Source organism: Plectropomus leopardus, chromosome 10, assembly GCF_008729295.1.
Source record: "Plectropomus leopardus isolate mb chromosome 10, YSFRI_Pleo_2.0, whole genome shotgun sequence".
NCBI lineage: Eukaryota > Metazoa > Chordata > Actinopteri > Perciformes > Serranidae > Plectropomus > Plectropomus leopardus.
The window spans coordinates 26,816,128-26,839,359 of NC_056472.1; the positions used below are offsets into that span (position 1 = coordinate 26,816,128).

General features: G+C 39.1%; 1 protein-coding gene across 1 annotated transcript; it reads left to right on the forward strand.

Moving 5' to 3' along the window:
• The first annotated feature begins 222 nt into the window (after positions 1–222).
• cwc22 (CWC22 spliceosome associated protein homolog) lies at positions 223–21,635 on the forward strand. Its single transcript, XM_042494383.1, has 20 exons — positions 223–315; positions 1,657–1,713; positions 1,821–2,044; positions 3,673–4,040; positions 4,787–5,041; positions 6,133–6,261; positions 6,392–6,560; positions 7,348–7,401; positions 7,548–7,683; positions 8,103–8,309; positions 8,457–8,493; positions 8,611–8,699; positions 9,781–9,862; positions 10,334–10,394; positions 15,778–15,855; positions 17,731–17,883; positions 18,022–18,149; positions 18,610–18,711; positions 19,628–19,812; positions 19,917–21,635. Exons 2-20 carry the CDS (start codon positions 1,659–1,661, stop codon positions 20,453–20,455), a joined length of 3,051 nt encoding a protein of 1,016 aa, XP_042350317.1. The 5' UTR covers positions 223–315; positions 1,657–1,658; the 3' UTR covers positions 20,456–21,635.
• The last annotated feature ends 1,597 nt before the right edge of the window (positions 21,636–23,232 follow it).

Here is a 23,232-nt window from a genome sequence, read left to right on the forward strand (position 1 = left end):
TTCCTCAGAAAAAAGACTATATATATTTATAATATACAAAGTACTATTCATATGATGTGCATATGGTAAATTAATAAATAATTTGAACCTGACAAGCAGAACACTCTTGCAGGAGATAATAATTATCACCATCAGGGGGCAACACTGACATACTCCGTCAAACATGTGGACCTTTATTTTGAAATCCGGAAGCTCTCCATGACCCGGCAATATTTTAAGTTATTGGAGGAAGTTTTCCGCCGGAAAAGCGACACTGATTTAACGGAGCGCCGAAAACAGGACGACAAGAGGAATTTGAAAGACAAAGGGAATAAAGTAAGAAGACAGAGTTTCTCTTCAAAGACAGGGGTAAAAAAAAATCAAAAATTTTATCGACGGACTGGCAGATAATTAGCAACACAGCTAACTAGCTGGAGCTAAAGTGGATTAGCTGACGAGCTAACTTTAGCTCATCCAAACACACATGGCGATAAAAACTGATGTCCGTTGGAGGTGATTCTGTAGTTACAGACGATATTGTTGTCGTAATAACATGTCCAAATGACTAATTTAGACGTATAGACTTATTAATTTAACGTCAGGTAATTCCTATCGGAGATATAGTCACTTAGCACAGTGTTAGCTTTTACTGTACGTTAGCTAAACTTTCTCAAAATGATTAATCATAAACTCTTTAAACACGTTATATCGTCTTTAAAAGTTCAGTTTCCCCAAATAACAAAATGGGGGCTACTCGATTTTTTTTATAATCATACAATTCAATTGGCAAGCCATAAAAAAGGTAATATTTTGATTGTAGTAGGGTATCTTAAGTTTGGAAAATTGGTGCTTTCTTCATTAAACAGTGCAGGAAATTTCTATCTTTTGAACTGTTGGTTGGTTAAATAAAATGAAAAAAAAGAAGGCATCATCTTGAACTTCAGGAAGTTATCATGGCCATTTGTCATTGTCAATGCATTGAATGAATAATCGAGAAAATAATTTGTATTGACAAAATTAGTCGATAGTTGCAGACCTACTTTTTACAGTCAGTGTCAAGTACCCCTTTTTCTGAGTTGGCTTGATTTTATTGTTGATGTTATATCAAAGTTTTAGAAAACTAACAGGTGTGATTTTTTTCCAGAGCAACAAATCTGTAAGTCCAATACTTAGTGTGGCTACTTTTAGTCAGCAGGATCCTAAACAAGCGCTTTAAAGGAGCAGACGAAAATGTGTAAATTATGTAGAAACCATCAAGCTCACAGTAACATTTTTACTGCTGTAGTAAATACTCACTAGAGCACGAAAAAAGTATTATTCTGACATTGGAAATAGTCACCAAAAAGATGCACCACTCTCTCCTGTTTGTGTAGCATTTGATAGAAATGGTGGTGACAGCTGTTTTAGGAAATTGCTCAGCTTGTTTTAACACGAAATAATATCTCCGAGAGCCATAGACAGAATAGAGAAGTCAGAAAATAGAGAGACATATTTTTATTGAAATATTGCTGCCTTTATGTGGGAATCGGATGACAAGAAAAATGTGGAATATTGTTAATTTTAAGTATTTTTATTATTAACAGGATTTTTGCTGGTTTTCTACATGAGCGAGTTGATCGCTGATGGCTGATACAATACTTATTAGAACTATAAATGTGTATGTGTGTTTTTTTTTAGGTATGGCCTCTCCAGGTAGAAGTCGAAGTCCCAGTCCTGCACAGAATGAACAAAGTGGTGAGTAAAACCACCTTTCACTGTTTTATCTTGTTGTAGTAACAATAGCAGTTGAAGAAGTTGTAGCTGCAGTATAGTCATCTAATAAGCCCGCTCTCTGTCTTCAGGACCTTCAGAGGACGAGTCCAGTCCAGCTGCAGAAAAGCCCCAACAGGCCGACTCGGCCGAGAAAAGCCCCAAAGAGAAGCCGTCCCCTCAGGCCAGTCCTGCGGGCCGTTCCCCCTCCAGGAGTCCCGCCTCCAGCAGCTCAGACGACACCAGCAGCAGTGATGATGAGGATGAACATCAGGGGGCACTGAGGAAGATAAGAAGCAGCGTAGCTCAGATTAAAGTAAGCAAAGAGTAATGTGGATTTTACTGGCATTTCATGTGTTTACGTGCACCGATTACTTTTGATTTGTTGTTCCTCGTTAAGGGCGTAAAATGTGCACAATCAGGTTCATGGGTTAGAAAAACTTCTGCTGGAAAAGACTGTCGACTTTTACACTTGAGCGTGTGCAAGAATAATTTTTATGAAAGGACAAATGTCGATGTGACAGGAGTGCTGTGAGAAAAATCATAAAGTGTGATATGTATGGCTTGATATTGTCACTAATTCAAATTGATTATTCAGTTGCATCAGAAAAATGCCAACGTTTCATAAACGCTTCTCAAAATTTCTCCACCCATCTATTTTTGCTGATTATTTGAGGCCACTTAAGCCAGGTAGTCCAGACGTTCCTCTTACCAACAATTACTACGTTAACATGCACAAAATAGTCAATTTTTTGCCCTTATTCTGAAAATGAAAATATTCCTCTTAAGCTGTTTATCTGGCTTCTAAAATGAATATTTCACTTATGTTAAGTTTACATGCAGCTGTGCATACTCCAATTAACATGCCCTAATACGTCGTTTATCACAGCCACTTGAGCTATTTTACTTCATTGCATTATAAAAGGATTTATCCAAAGTTTTCCACAGGTGTTGGACTTGTTGGACCGTGCAAACACAGCCTCCCTCTTTCATTTCTTCAACCACCCTCTTGAATAGGCCCATGCTGCAATATTTGCACATCTAAAAACCTGTTAACATCCAAATCTACATAATAGGAGATTTGTTTCTCCTTCTGATCAGAGATGTGGGCTTTTCTTTGATTCATGCATCCCTGCCACAGCCTAGCAAACTGTTGGCAATTTGGTTTATGTACAACATACATAGCTGACAGTCAGTAGTAAGACACCATGTGTCACAGACTGTGGTAAAAACCTCTGTTGAGACTCGTCTTCTGAATGCACTGCATACATGTACAATTAATGCTCCTAAAACCTGAATTAAAGCAGCATATTCCACTTGAGCAAAACGGTTGAGTCAGAATAATAAACAGCCTGCAACACTTGCCTTTGTGGATGTTGAGGTTGTGCAGGTAAAACAGCAGTCTGCACCTCTCAGAGTTGGTTTTTGGTTTCTTGTTGAGGCTCTCTTTGAGATATCGGGCCTCACTAAACATTTTGTGATTCTACATGACTGCCCTTGCAAATCTGGCTAGTTTGCAGTTAGTTTCCATGGCAACAGAGCATGGTGGAGATGGAGTAAAAGTTGGCTGGCCTTCTTCATAAATCAGACCGGTGACCAGTGAAGAAAATGCTACTGAACAACAGACGCAGCTTGTTTGATTGACAGGATCACAAATAGAGGAGAACTGTGCGTCCATTACTGTCATCGTAGACATGAACTCCGGGTGCCTACAAGCTTTTACTGAAAGTAGAAACTGACTCAGACTGACTCAAGACGCTCCTGTGTTGTCTCTCTCGTCCAGCTAACCTCAGACTTTTAAAATGTGCAGCATGTTTGTCTGTTGGTCCAGTTTTCTCTGAGGAGTTCAGGTCTAAGTCCATCATTCGGGGTCGATCAGATTCTTTTAAAATGACCAAAAACTGGAAGAAATACTGCTGACACTCTTCTGTTTTTGTTTTCCAGAGATCAAGATCCAAATCCAGGTCCAGAGAGCGAGACAGATCCATATCCAGAGAGCGAGACAGATCCAGGTCCAGAGAGCGAGACCGATCAAGATCCAAAGAGCGAAACAGATCCAGATCCAGATCCAGGTCCAGATCCAGATCCAGAGAGCGAGACAGATCCAGATCCAGATCCAGGGAGCGAGACAGATCTAGGGAGCGAGACAGATCCAGGGAGCGAGACAGATCCAGGGAGAGAGACAGATCCAGGGAGAGAGACCGATCAAGATCCAGGGGACGAGAAAGGTCCAGGTCGAGAGGACGAGACCGATCTAGGTCCAGAGAGAGAGATCGAGACCGGGGGCGCTACGACAGAAGACGCTATGCTTGGTAACAGACTGACACACACACACACACACACACACACACACACTCTTTATTGGGTTGTAGTCACTTTAGGAATCTACTTTTTTATTTGTTTAAAATGAGGCGATGAATATATTTTATTGTCTCTGTCTGCAACTTTGTGTTCTCACAGCTGACTGTCTTGGCCAGGTCTCCCTTGGAAACGAGATTCTTAATCTCAATGGGACCAACCTGGTTAAATTAAAAAAAAAAAAAAAAAATGATAGACCTTAAGAAAAACATTGTTGTAAGAAAACACCTTACGAAAAACAAACATTCAAATATTTACCAAAAAAAAACCAACAAAAACTCACAGTCAACCCAATATGAAACAAACAACAAAATAAAAATATAAACAGCACAACAAAGACTGCTGCATCTCTGCTACGACACTGCAACACTGACATTTTTTACAGAAGTTTTAAAAACACTCCCACATCTCTCCTGCTTTTCATTCCACTGACTCAAAAGTTACAGGCAAAACTTTCCTAAAAGCTGTTTGCTGCATCTCTTAATTAGTGATACAGAGCTGCATTAGTTAACATGTTTTCAGTCACTAAAAGTATGAAGTATGCATTTTTTAATATTTAGTATTTTAATTTGAAAAAAAGGCTTGAGTGAGCTTAACACATTCATTTCAAAATTATTTTTCCAACTAAATTATTCCAAGAAACGTAGCTAAACAAACAAAAAAACTAAGTTTTGATGATTTTGTTTCCTTGTCCTCCCAGGGATCGCTATGACGATCGCCGTGACGATAGGGACGGGCGATTTGACCGGCGGACCAATCGAGATGCCGAGTCAGATCACAGGAGGCGAGGACGCTCAGGCTCCCCTCCAGCAGACGGAAAGCCGGAGACGGCGGAGGAGCCGCCGGTCAAGAAGAAGAAGGAGGAGATCGACCCGATCCTCACCAGGACGGGTGGAGCGTACATCCCTCCCGCCAAGCTGCGCATGATGCAGCAGCAAATCACTGATAAGACCAGGTCAGAGGGTTTTTCATTATTCCTTTTTATAGAAGTGAGGATGAGAGGCATCCTTTTTGGTTTTAGTTCATAACTTCTTATTCCCAGTTTAATTATATAAAATTTTACATGTCAAGTCTTGAAACTTGAGACTTGCCAAAGAGCGACAATCCATCACAGTAAGCATTTAATTATGTCATTATAAACCTTTATAAAGACCTTTATTTTTTGGCCAAAGTTGAGTCATTCGGTCATAAAACAGTTGAACATGGTGCATTCAAGGACACTCGTGACATCTGCGATTTAAGTGCATGATTTGATGAGCTGCGTCAGAAAATGAAATTAGGGATGCACGATAATATCAGCATTAAATAACGACTTTAAAACGAAATGTCGGCACCAGCCCAAAATGAACTTTTCTACTGATATGACCGGACAATAAGATGGCGCTCAAATTATGCAACTTTTATGAGGTGAAAGAGGTCAAATCTAGCCTGTTTTTGACTTTTATCAGGATGACCTCAGGGAGAGCATCATCCAAGCTTGTTAAAATGGGATGAATTTTACAGTTTTAAGAAATGCAGCATGTTTTACTTGTAAGCTAGGTTAAAGCAGTTTATTTTTTTGTGCCCAGTTAATGTGTACATTTTGAAAAGCATGCAGTTTTATGCCTGCATTTGCTACCACTGGGCCGTCATGATGAGGCTGGGCGTATTATGTTAATTCCACAACAGGAGACTTAATGTTCTCTGAATTTAGCTGGAAAAACATATGTGCATATATCCTCATCAGCATCGGCCAAAATAAGTTAGAAATTTCAGCATATCTGATTTCGTCAAAATCCAATATCATGCATCCCTTAATAAAACCTAGATGATAAACAGAAAGTGGTAAACACACCACCCTGCTGCGTAAAACACAAAAATAATGTTTCTCTGAGCAGCAGTTTAAACTGAACCTGTAGCTGGGATCAACTCGGTTCTGACTCTAGACCTAACAGTGATATTTTACTAAGATGTCGATTGTTTATTTAAAATGTTTTTCCATATTGTGTGTGTGTGTGTGTGTGTGTGTGTGTGTGTGTTGTCACTGATGCCCTGCCTCTTGTGCAGCCTGGCCTATCAGAGGATGAGCTGGGAGGCCCTGAAGAAGTCCATCAACGGTTTGATCAACAAAGTCAACGTGTCGAACATCGTTCACATCATCCAGGAGCTGCTGCAGGAGAACATCATCAGGGGGAGGTGAGAAATAACACACGGCAACGTACAGCAACACTCAGTATTCAAACATTAGAGTATTCACCAGCAAAAGTGACATTTCTCGGCTGCTTCCTTCATAAAATGTCTTAAAACGGTGCTGTCTGTCTCTCAGGGGTCTGCTGGCTCGCTCCATTTTACAGGCTCAAGCAGCTTCTCCGATCTTCACTCACGTGTACGCCGCCGTTGTTGCCATCATCAACTCAAAGTTTCCTCAGATTGGGGAGCTGATCCTCAAACGCCTCATCCTGGCCTTCAGGAGGAGCTACCGCCGAAACCTCAAGGTACCTGTGACGGTTATCTGTGTAACTGTGTGTCTGTCTGACCGTCTGTCTGTGCTGTTGATTTGTGGATCAACTGAAAATTTCTGGAATAATTTACAGATGCCAGAAATAAAAACAAAGTATGTGTGCTGTAGTGTTGGGCATCAGTTTTATGCTATAAACTTGTCCCTATACAAATAACATGAATGAATAATAAATACGCGTTAAAACAAAAAGATGGATCTCAACCACGAGAGTACAGTGCTGCCAACGGGCAATGTACTAGATTTATATATTCTGTAGTTTGTTTTTTTGTGTTTTGTTTTTAAGATGATTTTTTGGGGGATTTTTGACTTAAATTTATAGGACAGAGGGGGGGCGACATGCAGCAAAGTGCAGAGGCTTGAATTGACCGGATTATTTAGATTTGACCTTTTGGCCTTACTGTAAAAAAAAAAAAACAAAATCACACTTAAATCGCACTTTATACCATGTAGGTTATCTTTTTAAAATGTCAGGGCATAAATCTAATGATCTGTTGATCTTTACAAATTAAGACTTAGTGACAGTGGCTCAGTCTTCAGTGCTGAAAAATAAAATCTTTAAATCGAAACTTGATTCAAATTGAATCATTGATTTGGAGAATGGTTACCACCCTGAGTCTGAACAAACATTTAGATTTAACCTTTCGTTGACACTGGTATTAAATTTCTATTTCATATCTTATCATCGGCAACACTGGCAGTTTTATTCACAGTAGTTTTAGTATTTGTGATGTATTAAAAACAGTATGTTTTTTGTTTTTCAGCAACAGTGCCTGACCGCCTCAAAGTTTGTGGCACATCTCATCAACCAGAATGTGGTATGTCCTGCAGTCTGACGTTAATATATATATATCTATTTAAATACATAATAACAGAGAGCTGTGAGTTTCAATCTTCACATCTAATGAAGTGTGTTTACCTCTCTCTCTCTCTCTCTGTCTGCTCCGGTGTCTCTCGCCCTCAGGCCCACGAGGTTTTGTGTCTGGAGATGCTCACTCTGCTACTGGAGCGTCCGACTGACGACAGCGTGGAGGTGGCTATCGCCTTCCTGAAAGAGTGTGGACTCAAACTGACAGAGGTGTCACCGCGAGGAATCAACGGTATCTACAACTCATGCCGTGTAAACTAAGCGGCTGTCCACACGGCAAAAGTTCTCGCATGAAACGTTCAAGTTTTGTTGTGGTTTGGCCTTTAAGTTCACACGAAAACATTTTACGAAAAAAAGTAACCCGGGTTCCAGAGTGTAATGTTTTGTAAAAACAGCCCCTTCTGCTGCTGTGTGAATTGGCAATCCTCAGATCCTGTGAGAATGGTAACGTCATGGCCGCGCTTTTCGCAGCACCTCCACTCAGACTGTGTTTGACCTCCGAGAGGCAAAAATCACCAAAATATTTCATCCAGAAAGTCTTAATTCAACAGCTCAACCTGATCCGTTAAAATAAACTGTAAAAAAACTCCCTAAATATCAGTACAGTTCATCAGAAAAATACTTACAAATTCTATTTTTCTTCTTTTTTAGCCATATTTGAGCGTCTCAGGAACGTCCTCCACGAGTCGGCCATTGATAAGAGGGTCCAGTACATGATCGAGGTGATGTTCGCCATCAGAAAAGACGGTTTCAAAGACCATCCAGTGATCCCAGAGGGGCTGGACCTGGTGGACGAGGAAGACCAGTTTACCCACATGCTGCCACTGGACGATGAGTACAACCTGGAGGACGTGCTCAGTAAGTCCCAGAGAGGGGGACAGAGGGGGACAGAGGGGGACGGGACTCCACAAGTCTCTCTGCAGAAATAAGTGTCTATATGTAGCTTTAATGTGTGTGTGTGTGTGTGTGTGTGTGTGTTTTTTTTTCTTTTTTTTTTTCTCTCAGATGTGTTTAAGATGGACCCGGACTTCCTGCAGACTGTGTTTGACCTCCGAGAGGCAAAAATCACCAAAATATTTCATCCAGAAAGTCTGAATTCAACAGCTCAACCTGATCCGTTAAAATAAACTGTAAAAAAACTCCCTAAATATCAGTACAGTTCATCAGAAAAATACTTACAAATTCTATTTTCCGACGGCAGCGATGAAGATGAAGAAGATGAAGATGAGAACGCAGAGGAGGGAGAAGGTGAGACAGACAACCTGTCACACGGACAGTTTTCTTTGTCAAATTAAAGGGTCATTCCACTGATTTTTACCGCCAAGTCTGTGGAAACAGTCGAAAAATGTCACGTTAATTTTATTTGTTTATTTATAAACAAATTTTTTTAATTGACAAAAAGTGTACATAACATCAAGCAAATAATAACGTAAATAAAAATACGAATGACATAAGTATATAAGAATAATATATATGACATTATATAAAGATGATTACAACAATAACAGATAAGAAGTATATTCTTTCAGAGCATTTGGAGGAATTGGAGGAAAACTGCATTATTTTCCAAAAGCTTGCCACGTATTTATTTTTTTTCAGTGATGTTTATGTATTTTCAGCATTTAACAATCGACAAATATTTTAAGATGATACAGAAAAAATAGAGGTATAATTAGATGTGTGCTGTACAAAACATAGTTTCACTCAAAATTTGTTTAAAGAAAATAAATGTTGGTGGCCTTTGGTGGCACCAGTTTAACAAGATGCACTTCTTTGCTGCATAGGATATTATACCAGTCTTTTCAAAGTTATGAGGTTCATCATTTTGTCCATTTATGTACCAAAGAGGAACCATGTTGGTGTAATGTCCCTTATGTTGTTTTGGATAAATCCATGATTTGAGAAGAGCCTTTAATTCTAGGGGGAAGTGCACTTTAACATGTTCCTGTCAAGATTTGGTTGAGAACATACTGTACATGTGGTATTGATCTCTTGGCAAGAAAGAGAATATGCGTATTTCCCGAAATGTCAAACAAATCCCTCAATCTGTCCCTTATAAGTCCCCAATCTTTATGAAAAAACTGCTGAAATCCTCCTTTAATACTCCAGAAAACTGAAACTTTTTAAGAAACTCTTTAAATTAAGCAGTTAAATTAATGGATATTCCACTTTGGGGTTCATGTGAACAGATGGAGAGTTAAAGAACATTTCACTGACCATGTTTACCGTCCAGTAGTCTGATATTATAATCACATATTAATCATGATGTAAATATTCTGGTAAGAGTCTAATTTTAACATATTTAATATTCTGTCTCTCGCTCTCTCAGATGAAAAGGTCACCATCTTTGATCAGACCGAAGTCAACCTGGTTGCTTTCAGAAGAACCATCTACCTCGCTATCCAGTCCAGGTACACACGCGCACACACACACACACACACACACACACACACACACACACACACACACACACACACACACACACACACACACACACACACACACACACTTACAAACACACACAAACACACATCACACAGTCAGTGACTCAGTTGTCTCTCAGGGTTTTGGCAGTTATTTACAGCTCCTTCTATATTTGATGGACTTGGACTAATATTTAAAGCTGTGTTTAAAGCTCTGTGTGTGGTCTGTGTGTGTGTGTGTGTGTGTGTGTACGTGTGTGTGTGTGTGTGTGTGTACGTGTGTGTGTGTGTGTGTGTGCGCAGCCTAGTTACCATGGTTTCATTGTAGAGCAGCTCACATGTTTGGGGAACAGGATGAAACACTGTAACAGACTGATAAAATTACACACAAACAGGAACACACACACCTCAGTTTACGGACGTGCACTTTATTGATTTATTGATTGATTGTTTCTGTAGTTTGGACTTTGAAGAGTGTGCTCACAAACTGATCAAGATGGATTTCCCTGACAGCCAGACGGTGAGTCCACACACTCACACACACACTCACACACACTTGGCAGTCTTAAAAGGCTTCAGTGACTCAAACACACATACACACACACACACACACACACACACACACACACACACACACACACACACACACACACACACAGGACTGAGGATTTATGTAAAAACTCATCTTTTTCTCTCAGTTTCTCTGCCGAGGATGAAAACATAAAATGCTCTGAAGTATGGATAAATAAAACAAGCTGACATTCAGTGAACAGTGTTTTTTTAACTGTAAGCAACGCCGCCTCCGAGGGTGATAAAGCGGGGGACACGTCCACCCTGATACAAATGATGTGCTGTGTAAAAAGAGAAATCATGATTACGTGACCAGATGTAGTAAATGATATGTATGTTGTGGAAATTATTATTTTATTTTTTAATCTTCAGAAAAATGTTTTCATTGCGCTCAGGACAAAGTGGGTGAAATACAGAAGACTCTGTATTTGAAGTATTTGTTACTGATATAAAGAAGACCCTCAAATAAAACTAGGGAGTCTCTAAAAAGGCCGTTACTGGGAGCTGGATGAAACCTGACGCTCCACATCCAGAGCAGTGGATGGACATTGTAGAGGAACTTTACTGTATGGAAAAACTACAGACTAAAGCATAAATGGACAAACTATAAGAGAAAAAAAGTGTTGTTCAGTAAGCTGAATGCAGTGGCACCCTTTTATTCTTTGTGCATTTTTTAACTGAAAAACTAATAAATATGAAGTTAAAAAACAAAAAAGGGCGGTCTCTGCAGTAGGAAGATGTATATACTTTTGAAATTGCTGCTTTATGACCAGAGAAAACAGAAAAAATGTGCCTTTGCTCAAGAAGAAAAACCTACAAGTAACCAGAATGCTACGCGCCTGATCAGACAGGCGCGTGACGCAACGTGCTGTTTCCAGCCCCCACGACCCTAAAGAGGACACGCGGTTAGTGTAGTTTTTTAACTGGCCTTTATACTTCAACCGCATATTCAAATTCCTGAAATTCAGTCGTGGCTTTTGGTTTTGGTTTTAGTGTACCAGCCCATGATTTTCACCCCTCCTAAGGAAAATTTCTGGGGCTCCGCTGATTAGACGTGAATGAAATAAGATCTAGAGTTATAACAAATAAGTTCATCGCCAAAAGGTATCTGCAATGAATTAATTTTACTTTATTTCGAAATAATTTATTGAGTCAAAAAAAAAAATTAGCCTTTAAAATGCGACAAATTATTTTATTTTCCTCTCACACACTGCTGACCAGAAGGTGGCGCTGATAAATGAGTTCACTATTTGATAACCAAGAGATGAAGAAGAGTGTAAACACGCTGTCTTTGTGTCTGTTTAATAGCTTTACATCCGTGTGTGTTGCGTGTGTGTGTGTGTGTGTGTGTGTGTGTGTGTGTGTGGGTGTGGGGTCCTGAGGCCAGGTTGTGTAGTTGTGTAACAGTAATGGTTGCTTTTAGACGCCGACAGTTGCATGTCAGCTGTGTGTGCGTGTTTGTAAGAGAGATGGAGAGCTCTGTGAATGACATCATGTGTCAGAGGACAATCAGCTCTGTGTGTGTATGTGTGTGTATGTGTGTGTGTGTGTGCGCGCGCGCATGTGTGTGTGTGTGTGTGTGTGTGTGTGTGTGTGTGTGTGTGCGCGCATGTGTGTGTGTGTGTGTGTGTATTGTTTTTTTCTTTGTGAGGAGCAGTTTGTGTGTTTGACCTTCACACTGATGACTCCTCAACACCTCTTCAGACAGAAGCAGAGTCTGATTACCAGCCGGCGATTTGAATTTGTCGACTGAACGCTTTTTTAATGTTTCCATCTGACTCATTAAAACAAGAACTCAGTTAAAGGCTTTTTAAATGAGCACTTGATGTCTGCGTGTTGGATATCACGCCAAGGAAGTTACAGCTAATAGGTCCCAGACAAAAACAGCCATGATTGATTTTTTTATTGCAGAGTTGAGTCGGTCATTTTTACTATCACAAGTATGATGAGAAAAATCTAAGATTAGACTTCAGTCTAACTTTAACCGGTGTGGCTGCTGCGTAGATACATTTTGTTTGTATGGTTTTACACGTGCTATTTAAAGTGTTTGCCAAAACATGACACTATCTCGAGAAACATTGGCTGTCAGTGTCGTTTCTCCAAATCCTGTGAAAAACAGGACAGAGCCGCTAACATCACCCTAAACTCTGATGGCGTCCCTAAACCAGATTCCACACCGTGGATTTGCTGGTCATAGCGTTTTTTTAAATGTAACCTACTGTACATCTCCATAAAATGGTGTGGACAATTAATGATGTGTTTTGGGCCTTGCAAATAAGTAAAACTCTGAATTTTGCTTTTAGATTTTAAATTTACAAAATATCTGTCATACATACTTAAAAATAATTTATACTATCATAAGTTCAATAAAAAATGTAAATGTAATGTCAGTAAACCACAAGTGCAATTGTTAAGTGACCATTTTGAAACAAGGATCAAGGCAATGTTAATTTTTATTGTCAGTCAACTAGCAGCTGTGTTCTTATGACCTAAAGTTTTATTATACCCGTAAATTTGTTTTCTTAATTTATTTTATCTGTTGTTACAGTGTTGCTTTTTAACTCTGCCTTCTAAGGTGACCTTGAGTGTTTTGAAAGGCACCTACAAATAAATTATTATTATTATTATTATTATTATTATTAGTAGTAGTAGTAGTAGTAGTAGTAGTAGTAGTAGTAGTAGTAGTAGTAGTAGTAGTAGTAATTTTTAAACTATTTAAATATAAAACACATTATGTTCTCCTCTTCCAAAGAGTTCCATGTGAAAGCAGCATAAGCATATAAACATGCCACATTTGACTGTAATATGTTATTGACGTCCATTCAAACACATGCAGATATTTTGTGTGTGTTGTGTGTGTGTGTGTGTGTGTGTGTGTGTGTGTTTGGGGGGAGGGCAGTCAGTGCTTGTCCTCAGGTTCTCACGCTGTACATGAAGGTGAACTTGATGAACTTTGACCTAAACAGGGAGGCGCCACATCTGTAGCATCATGACATCATCACCTGCTCATGTCTTTATTTTTTATGAAATTAATTTAGTGTCAGATGTCGTAAATGTGGCTGAATTTGAAGCCACAGAGATCATGACAGGAAACACCTGCTGTGCACAGTAATGATGACGGTCCTCACAAGAATACTGAAACAAACTGTGTGTGTGTGCGTGCGTGCGTGAGAAAGAGAAAGCGAGAGACACAGAGAGGGAGGGAGGTCAATGCTGATGACCTTGTCAGCCAGAGTTTCATCAGCATCAGGAGTGAATCATTTAACACAACAGCTGGAAACACAAACATGTCTCACACTCACTCAACACACTGACTGACGGACTTACGAGTTTGTGGAAGAAAAAACACATTTTAGTTTAATCACGAAGCAGGGATGCATGATTTTTAAAATCTATATATTGATGTTTAAAATATCTACATGGATAATAGGTAACAGCGTTGGTTTTTGGTTGTTGTTTATTTAGTTTTTGTTGTCCCTTTGTACCCCTCTTGTAGCAAGGAAACAAAAAAAATTACAAAAACAAAAAAAATCATTACGCTATCTATCACTAAGCACAAATCCAGTCACGCACATGTAAGGTGCAACCTTCAGTATAACCTTTTACATTAACATCATTTATTAAAGAAAAAAAACCTTCCACTTATAATTTTTTGTGATCCCCTCGCTAATAACTATTTTATATTGCTGTGAAAACCAAATTTCTCCTTCATTCAACTGTATTTATTTTTGGGATGCATGTATTGGATTTTTTCACTGATATGCTGATACCTAGCAACTCATTTTTGCAATTACCGATATTGATTTATCCACTTTTTACCCACCTAATTTTTATTGCTCATCCAGTCTCTTCTGTAGTGAAATTAACATCATATTATGAATACTCTTATTGTGAAAGTCCACCAGCAGATGAAGACACTAAATACAATGTTTTTCAGTGAATGCAGTATAATAGCGTGTTGAATCTGATATTTCAATTTAAAGCCAATATCTGCCGATACCAGAGACATGCCAATATTATCAGGCATCCCTAACTTATTTAAGTATTTTGTCAAAAACTACATTGTTGAACAGGACGGTGTGATTAGTGAAGACGAAATAGAGGAGGAGGATGAAGACAGATCCGGGCAGATCAACTGCTTTGGCTAAATCAAATTCGTGTTTGTTAGTTTGACTTAAAAATGATCAAAAACAATAAAAACATGTGTGTTTCTTCTTGGGTCCGTCTGCAGAATTTTAAGACGCTCTTAGTCTCGTGTGAGTGGGAAGGAGATGCTCGTTAACGATCGTTTCTAAGAACGTCTGAAGTTACAGTGCTTTTAGGAAACGCCTCTTGAGATTAAGAAGGTGAAAAAAACATGTTTGCTTTCAAGATGTTCCTGGGAAACGGGGCCCAGATCAGCGTTTGAACGTGTGTGTGTGTTATGTGTGTGTGTTATGAGACGGACACTGACATCACTGATATCTGAAGACGTGTCATGGCAGCTGCTGTCTGCGTGTCACACAGACGATCAAAACGAAACGTCTGGAGATGTTGTTTTCTCTCAGATTGAGGGTGTAACCACCTCTGGGATTTCGCTCCTGGCTGCTGCGCTCACATTCACCTAATTTGATCTTTAACCTCAAATAACACTGAGCTGATCACAGCTGGTCCAAAAGCCTCAGTATGAACAAATAGTATTTTTTCAAACTGAGAAGTTTTACACAGTTTGATTAAAACAGGGAATTTTAACACCTCAGTTCAGATCAGGGTGCCTGCAGGACCTTAAAAGGTCTTAAAGAGGGGCGTCGAGTGGCTCAGTGGATAAAGCAGGCGCCCCATATATGAAGGCAGTCTCCTTTCCGCAGCGGCCGCGGGTTAAATTCCAGCTTGCTGCCTTTTGCTGCATGTCATTGAATTCATTAATAAAATAAAAATGCCTTAATCTGTGTAAAAATGTCTTGAATCAGTATTTCAAAAGTCATGAAAATGCTCAGTGTTATTTTATGTCACATTCTTTTGATGTTGCATTGTAAAAAGTCAAAATAAATGGTAACCACTACATTAAAAAAAAAAAAAAAAAAAAAAAAAAAAATTCAAAATAAAGGTGGAAAAGAAAACTTTCTATCATTTTCGCTTCTCTGGATTGTTTTAAGTTAAAAAAAAAGTGGGTTCTGTTTATTTTTCATTTTGGTTTCTGTAAAGTCTGTCGTAAATATCATCCCTGGTGTCATTAAAAAAGTCTTTAAAGGTTCAGATTTTACACCCACATTTTGATAAAGTTGTGAACTTTAATGTGTGATTTCTGTTTTGTATAAGTGTGTTAATGAGATATTTGATGTTTGTGTGAACAGAAGGAGCTGTGTAACATGATCCTGGACTGCTGCGCTCAACAGAGAACCTACGAGAAGTTCTTTGGCCTGCTGGCCGGGGTGAGACAAAACAACATTTTCTCTCTTCTCTTGTTGTTTCTGTCAATAGTTTTTGTTTTTTTGTGTCCAGATTTTAAGATATCTTTCTAAGATATTTTTGCTTACACCACGACACACTGGAGGTGAATGGAGCTTAGTTTATGATGCTTATCGTATCGAGAAATTACATTTCGAAAACGTAGCCGCTTTTCCACAGTTTCCCTGTGAATAATCCAAAACATTGTTGTTTTGTTTCTTTGGAGCTATTCTGTGCATAGGAATTTAGTCATGCACTGAAAAAAAAACACTCCTGCCCCTTTTTTATCATCCAATTAAAGGCTAACATTTTTAATGTTAAGAAATTGTCATTTTTAATGTATTATTCTTTATTTCTTTTCCACTTTACTCGTTGACGTCTCTGTCCTTTGTGTTAATTAATATGTGGGATGGATGACATGGTTTTTAAATTTTTATTTTTATTTTTTTTACCACCTCTACCCACCTGCTGCAAAGAAAAATGCTGCAAAAAATTGCACGTTCCCACAAGATTTGTGTTGTGTCCCATGGGATCCAAATGCAGATCCAACTCCAGCTATCTCTGGACTCCAGGTGGCTGCTGGCTCTCACTATCCTCATGAATTTAATTTCTGTGGAGAAACAGACGGAAGAAGACTCTGATCTGAGTTCTCAGTTTGTGTTTTTCATCTCTGGTTATGAGAGCAGAAACTGCAGGAGTTCAGTGGTCAGCAGTCTGCAGACATCAGACTGAGATCTTGTCTAGAAACACAAACAGCAGACGCAAATTAATAAGTGCGCAGAATTTTTTTGCTCCATCGCAGCTGAAACTTATTAAACTGGATGTCTGCACTCTCCTTAGTTAAAGCATCTGGTACCGACCCTCCAAAGCTGCCTGGGATAATTTGTAATATTTAAATATGTGTAATGATAACAGAGTTGCAGGTGGTGCATGCTTTTACCATCACTGCTCAACTCTCCTGCACATTAAAACATAAAAATATGTTATTAACCCTTAGGGACTGTTTTGCACATTTTACTTCATTTTTTGATAATTTTGGCTGTGTTCATGCATATGGCGTACGGCGTTGGCAAGATTGTGTATTTTTGTTTCATCTTGAAATATCCAGCTCAGCACCAACAATAAGTCTAAAATACACTCTGTAAACAAATTTGTTATATTCGTACTGTTAAGTGCAAAAAAAGTGCCATTGAAACCCATACAAACTTAAATTTTTGATCCCACAGCTATCAAAGCATAAAACATGCATGGTATTATTTCAGGGCGTCATTATGGGCTTTTAATGTGGAATTTGTAATTTTTAGTATTTTGACATAATTTTTACTATATTTGGCATATGGATAAATCTATGTTCCTGCTCATTCTTGACAAATCTTATGCCGTGATATTACAAACAACTTCTTAGCATGTAGTATATTGAAAATAATTCATTTTTTGTTTTTTCTTTTTCTTTTTTTCGTTTGAAAATATAGCAGCATCATGACAAAAACCTGGCATTTTAAATGATTAAAAATCTGAAAATTAATGATTATTTGATATTTATGATTAGGACTGATGTTTGTTAAAAAAAACTCACTGAAAGTGGAAAATAAGATTAATGTATGAAATCTTTTAAAGCTTGTTTTGAAAAGCATTTCTGTGTCCAGAGCAGTATGAATGTGAGTAATATTTAAATGGGCCTTAAGGGTTAAATCGTGTTTTAGCTTTTCTTGCATCCATACACAACATAATAAGTGAACACTGATTTTTCAGTCTGTAACTTTGTGTGTGTGTGTGTGTGTGTGTGTGTGTGTGTGTGTGTGTGTGTGTGTGTGTGTGTGTGTGTGTGTGTGTGTGTGTGTGTGTGTGTGTGTTTTCAGAGGTTTTGTCTGCTGAAGAAGGAGTACATGGAGAGTTTTGAAGGGATTTTTGCGGAGCAGTACGACACGATTCACAGACTGGAGACCAACAAACTGAGGAACGTGGCCCGACTGTTTGCTCACCTGCTCTACACAGACTCTGTACCCTGGAGTGTAAGAACACACACACACACACACACACACACACACACATTCAGATTGAACTCACTTAAAGCTGATTGTTTGTTCTTATTTGTTTACCTTATATTTTATCTCTCTGTCTCTGCGTTGTGGATGTCTCTTGACCACCAGGTGTTGGAGTGTATCAGGATGAGTGAGGAGACGACGACATCGTCCAGCAGGATCTTTGTGAAGATCCTTTTCCAGGAGCTTTGTGCCTATATGGGCCTCCCCAGACTCAACCAGAGGCTCAAAGACCCGTACGAACACACACACACACACACACACACACACACACACACACACACACAGTTGAAACACATTGCTGATGTATTCTGTCCCTTGTCCAAAGTACATGAGTCTCTAATGCTGTAATAGACAGTAAAATATAAACATTATGTTTTAACATAGCAAATATTTTTTTAGCAACCTAGATTTATCATGAATGTTATTATTATTTTAGGGAAACAGTTCTGAGGACTTAAGATCAGAAATAGGAAGAAGGAAAATGTGTGATTGGCTGCTGGTCTTAGCTGTTACTGGGCTGTTAGTCCACTTACTGGTTAGAAGTGTAAAAGCAGGAAGAAACAGCACTGATTCTCTGATGATTGTGGTTTGTATACTGTGGGTTACTGAAGAGTAAAACACGCACATATTAAGCTGCCAACTGTGTGTGTGTGTGTGTGTGTGTGTGTGTGTGTGTGTGTGTGTGTGTTTCAGGACTCTGCAGTCGTTCTTCGAAGGTCTGTTCCCTCGTGATAATCCCAGAAACACTCGCTTCGCCATCAACTTCTTCACCTCTATTGGACTGGGAGGACTGACGTAAGGCATACATGCAAACATGTTCACAAACACACACACACACACACACACACATGCATATGATGCTCTATATGCAAAACATGGCTAAATAAAAAACTCAGAACACTTGATCATCTCATTTCAGACCTTGGGCATTACTCTGCTGCTGTAACAGGGTATCTGCAGGTCTTGAAAAGTATTGAATTTAGTTCCTCAAAAAAAACAACCTCAAATAACGCTCTTAAAGGGCATTAAAAAACTTAAATATATTCTCTTTACTGCTGTAGACAGTCATGTTTTTGTACTTGATTGTGGGCTGCTGAGAGATGTTAAACATTGTACATCGAACTAAAAGTAGGATTGTTTTGACAGTGGATGGCGCTGTGGCTACTGAAAAAAGGTAATAAAATAAAGAATTATTGGCCATAGCATCTGCATATTTTTAAGTAAAACAACTATTAAGTGTCTTAAGACTATTAAAGAGTCTGAACTTCCAGAAATCCAGCTTTAGAGACTTTACAGCAGAATCATAAAAAGTCAAACGTTCAACACAAAACGAGGTTATTTGGAAAAAAAAGATTAAGTTTTGCTGTGTGAATGTGACACACTCAATGCACATGTAGTGTCTTTGCGAATTTTAATTAGACTTTCTTTAATTTTATTCCCCAAAAATCTGTTAAATTCAGTCTGAACATTCACATAAATGTTGTTTACAAACATCATGACTTTCTTATTCTGTGACCACTGTTAAGTATTGTTTTACTTACGTCCTGATACCTTGTTGTTTTATTACTGTATGTAATATATTTATTGTATCTGTAAGGTTACCTTAAGTGTCCTGAAATGGTTATTAAAAGAAAAAGAATAATTATGTTTGTAATCATCATTATTATTATCATTATTATTATCTCACACACATATTTCCTGTTTCTCTCAGGGACGAGTTGAGGGAACATTTGAAGAACGCTCCCAAGATGATCATGACTCAGAACCAGGAGGTGGAGTCCTCTGACTCCTCCTCGTCCTCTTCGTCATCCTCTTCCTCATCTGACTCCTCCTCCTCAGACTCCTCCAGCGAATCAGATTCCTCAGATTCCTCCTCCAGCAGCAGCAGCAGCTCAGGTTCATCCATATTTATTAATCAGTTGACTTTTATTTAGTTTTATTACCTCTGACAAAATCTGAAATTAAAATCTTAATATATATTTTCCCTCCTTTTTCTCCAGACTCAGACAGCAAACACAGGAGGAAGAAGAAGAGAAAAGAACAGGCCGACGATAAAAAGAAGAAGAAAAAGAAAGTGGAGGACAAGAAGAAGAAGAAGGACAAACAGTCGGACAAGAAGCGAGGGGGACGCAAAAGTGACAAGGACGACGATGACAGTGACGACGAGAAGCAGGCGAGGAAGGACAGGAAAGGCCGCGCACGTGAGGTGGAGGGGCATGATCGTGCACGTGAGGCTGAGGAGCGTGCACGTGACGGCGCCCGCCGGAGCAGACGAGACGAAAGAGAAGAAGAGGACGAGAGGCAGCAGCAGGACGAGAGGAGACGAAAAATGGACGTTCAGAGCCGCCAAAGAGACAGAGACAGAGAGAGGGAGAGAGACAGTGGGAGGGACAGAGAGAGGGAGCGAGGGAGAGAGAGAGAGACAGAGGAGAAGAGAGAGAGGGAGAGAGAGCGAGAGAAGCCGAGGGACAGAGAGAGGAATAAAGAGAACAGAGACAGGAACAGAGAGAGAGAGAGAGAGGAGAGGAGGAGGAGGTAAAACTCTTCATCCCTCCGTGCAGAAGCAGCAGTGACGGACTGATGACTGACAGACAAGTGAAGTCTCCGTCTTCTCCTCCTGTCCGTCATCCCTCGTTTCTTTACCTCACCCTGTCACTCTGGTGTTTTGGATTTGGGACCCGTCTCTCTCTCTCTTGCTCTTTTCGCCTGTCTCTGTCTTCATCCTCCGTCTGTATTTTCTATTAATGAATTTTGTTGTTGATAAAATGCAAAAAAAAAAAAGATTAAAGTTGATTTAGATGTTTTGTAATCTGTTTCTGTTTCAACTGTATTTTGTTTTACCGTGGAGTTTCAGGAAGCTGTCGGCGTTCAGCGACTCTCTTTGAACATTTCTCTAGTTACCAGCATCAATATAGACGTTTTTGTTTTTTTAAGTCACATTTTGTTAGCTCCTCAAAGGTGCTCACACACTTGTGTTCATGCCCTGATGTAACATATAATTAAATGATCTGTATGTGACACTCAGAGCATTAATGTAGCTGCAAACCACTATTTTCTGTGTAAAGATTTCGTGGATTAATGGCGTCCTGAGCAGAGAAAGAAGTCACACTCCCTCCGTGTGTGTTGTACTCTGAACCTCACTGCTCTGTTGTGGTAGACGATCCGCCTGCTTTTGCAAATGAGTGCGGCTGAGTCCCTGTGGGTGCATCCAACTGGCGAGGTAATTGCCATCGCTTTGCACTGTGCTTATACTGCCTATAATTTGAATTAAATCTAATTTAAATGTTTTTAATATAGGAATCACCGTAGGTACATTTGCATAAGTATTAAATTACACTCACTGGCCACTTTATTAGATACCCCTTGGTTGGACTCCTTTTGCCTTCAGAACTGCCTTAATTTTTCGTGGCGTAGATTCATCAAGGTGCTGGAAACATTCCTCAGAGATTTTGGCTCATATTGAAATCACGGCATCATGCAGTTGCTGCAGACTTGCTGATTGCACATCCATGATGTGGATCTCCCGTTCCACCACAACTTCCGCTCACTGTATATTTTCTCTTTTTCGGATTATTCTCTGTAAACCCTTGAGATGGTTGTGCATGAAATTCCTAGCAGAGAAGCAGTTGCTGAAATACTCAGATCTGTTTGGCACCAACGACCATGCCACGCTCAAAGTCGCTTAAATCACCTTTCTCGCCCATTGTGATGCTCAGTTTGAACTTCATTTCAGAGTTGCTGACATGTAATTGGCTGATTAGATCTTTGCGTTAACAAGCAGTTAAACAGGTGTACCTGTTAAAGTGGCCAGTGAGTGCAGGTGAAATTTCAGTGACACTGGTATTAACTGCTAAATTTCTATTATCAAGACATGCCTTTTAGCTGCAAGTCACGGGCTTACGTCTATGTAGAGAATCCCAGCTCAAATTCTGAATCACAAATATGCTCTGATTGTTGTATACAGCTCTTTTGAATTTATTTACTACAGTTTGTTAAATGTGAACGCTCATGTTATTATTATTTAATAGAATTCATTTAAAAATGGATGAATAATAGTGATAACTGATCATAATTTCACTGTGGGGCCAAACTTGTGATGGTCGTATACAGTCGACACCAGCTGTTTCTGAAAAATGTCTCTTTATATTGTGAGCTGATGTCTTCATGTTTGCTCTTCGTCTTTGCAGCTCTTCTTTAAAGATCAGACTGAGGATGAGTGTGATGTAGCTCTTCCTCCTGCAGCTCTGACTGCTTCAGTGAAATGTTCTCCGGTCAGCTGGGATGTTCTCAGTGGAAGTTCTTGTTTACAACAAGCTGACGTTTTGTCCTGATGGTTTAACGACAGTTCTCTTTAATTATTATTATTATTATTATTAATCATTTGAATACCTGCAGTAAATATGTAAATGAAACCAATTATTATTTTGGCCCAACTGTTAGTTAAAGGAATAGTTGTACATTTTGTAAAAGTTGCTTGTTAGCTCTGTTGCCAAGAGTTAAAAATGCCAAAACTATTTCTTCAAGAGAAAGAAAAGTTTGATCTACAGGGTTGAACAGGTTAAAGTAGCTGTTTAACCCTTTGAAACCCAGAGCAACCGATTTTCTTTTGCTGCATTCAAATGCTTTTCGCAAGCTATCTGGCCCTTTAAAACCTGTGCAAATTTGTTTGTCTTTTCCTTTTAATTGAAAGAAATTAATAAAAGGTAGGAAGACAATTTCCTTGAATAGATTTTATTAGAAGAGGGGAGGATTATTAGAAACTTATTTTAAAATGAGAAAAATCTAATACATTAACTATATATATATAATTATATACTATGATTTTATATAAAATTAAGAATTAATTTAAATAAATAAAACCAATTTGCTCAGTATCGAAGGGCTAAAATGTCCCAGATGAGACCGCAGCACCATAAAAACTGACCAGCTCTGTTTTCATGACAGAATTTGCTGCTTCTGTAGCAGAACTGTAGCATCAGAGCAAACGTGACTTCAAAAATCAACTTTAACGTGGAACAACAGAACCAGACGTCCGCAGGTGAAATCCTTCAGGACCTCTGAGCACCACAGGTATGTGCAGGTGTGTTCCAGCTCACACGGGCTCATCAGTTTAAGCTTTCACCACTTCAAACTGAAAAATGTAGGTTTGTTGGAAGCAGTGTTTTTGTTTACAGTAAACAGTCTGTTTGGTGGTGTCAGCTCAGAGTGTTGTTGACGTCTGCAGCTCATTTCCTCAACAGGAGCAACAGTGTTTCTGAAGTCTGACCTTTACCTGTCACGCAGCACCTGCCTGGTTTCTACAGCTCCAGATTATCT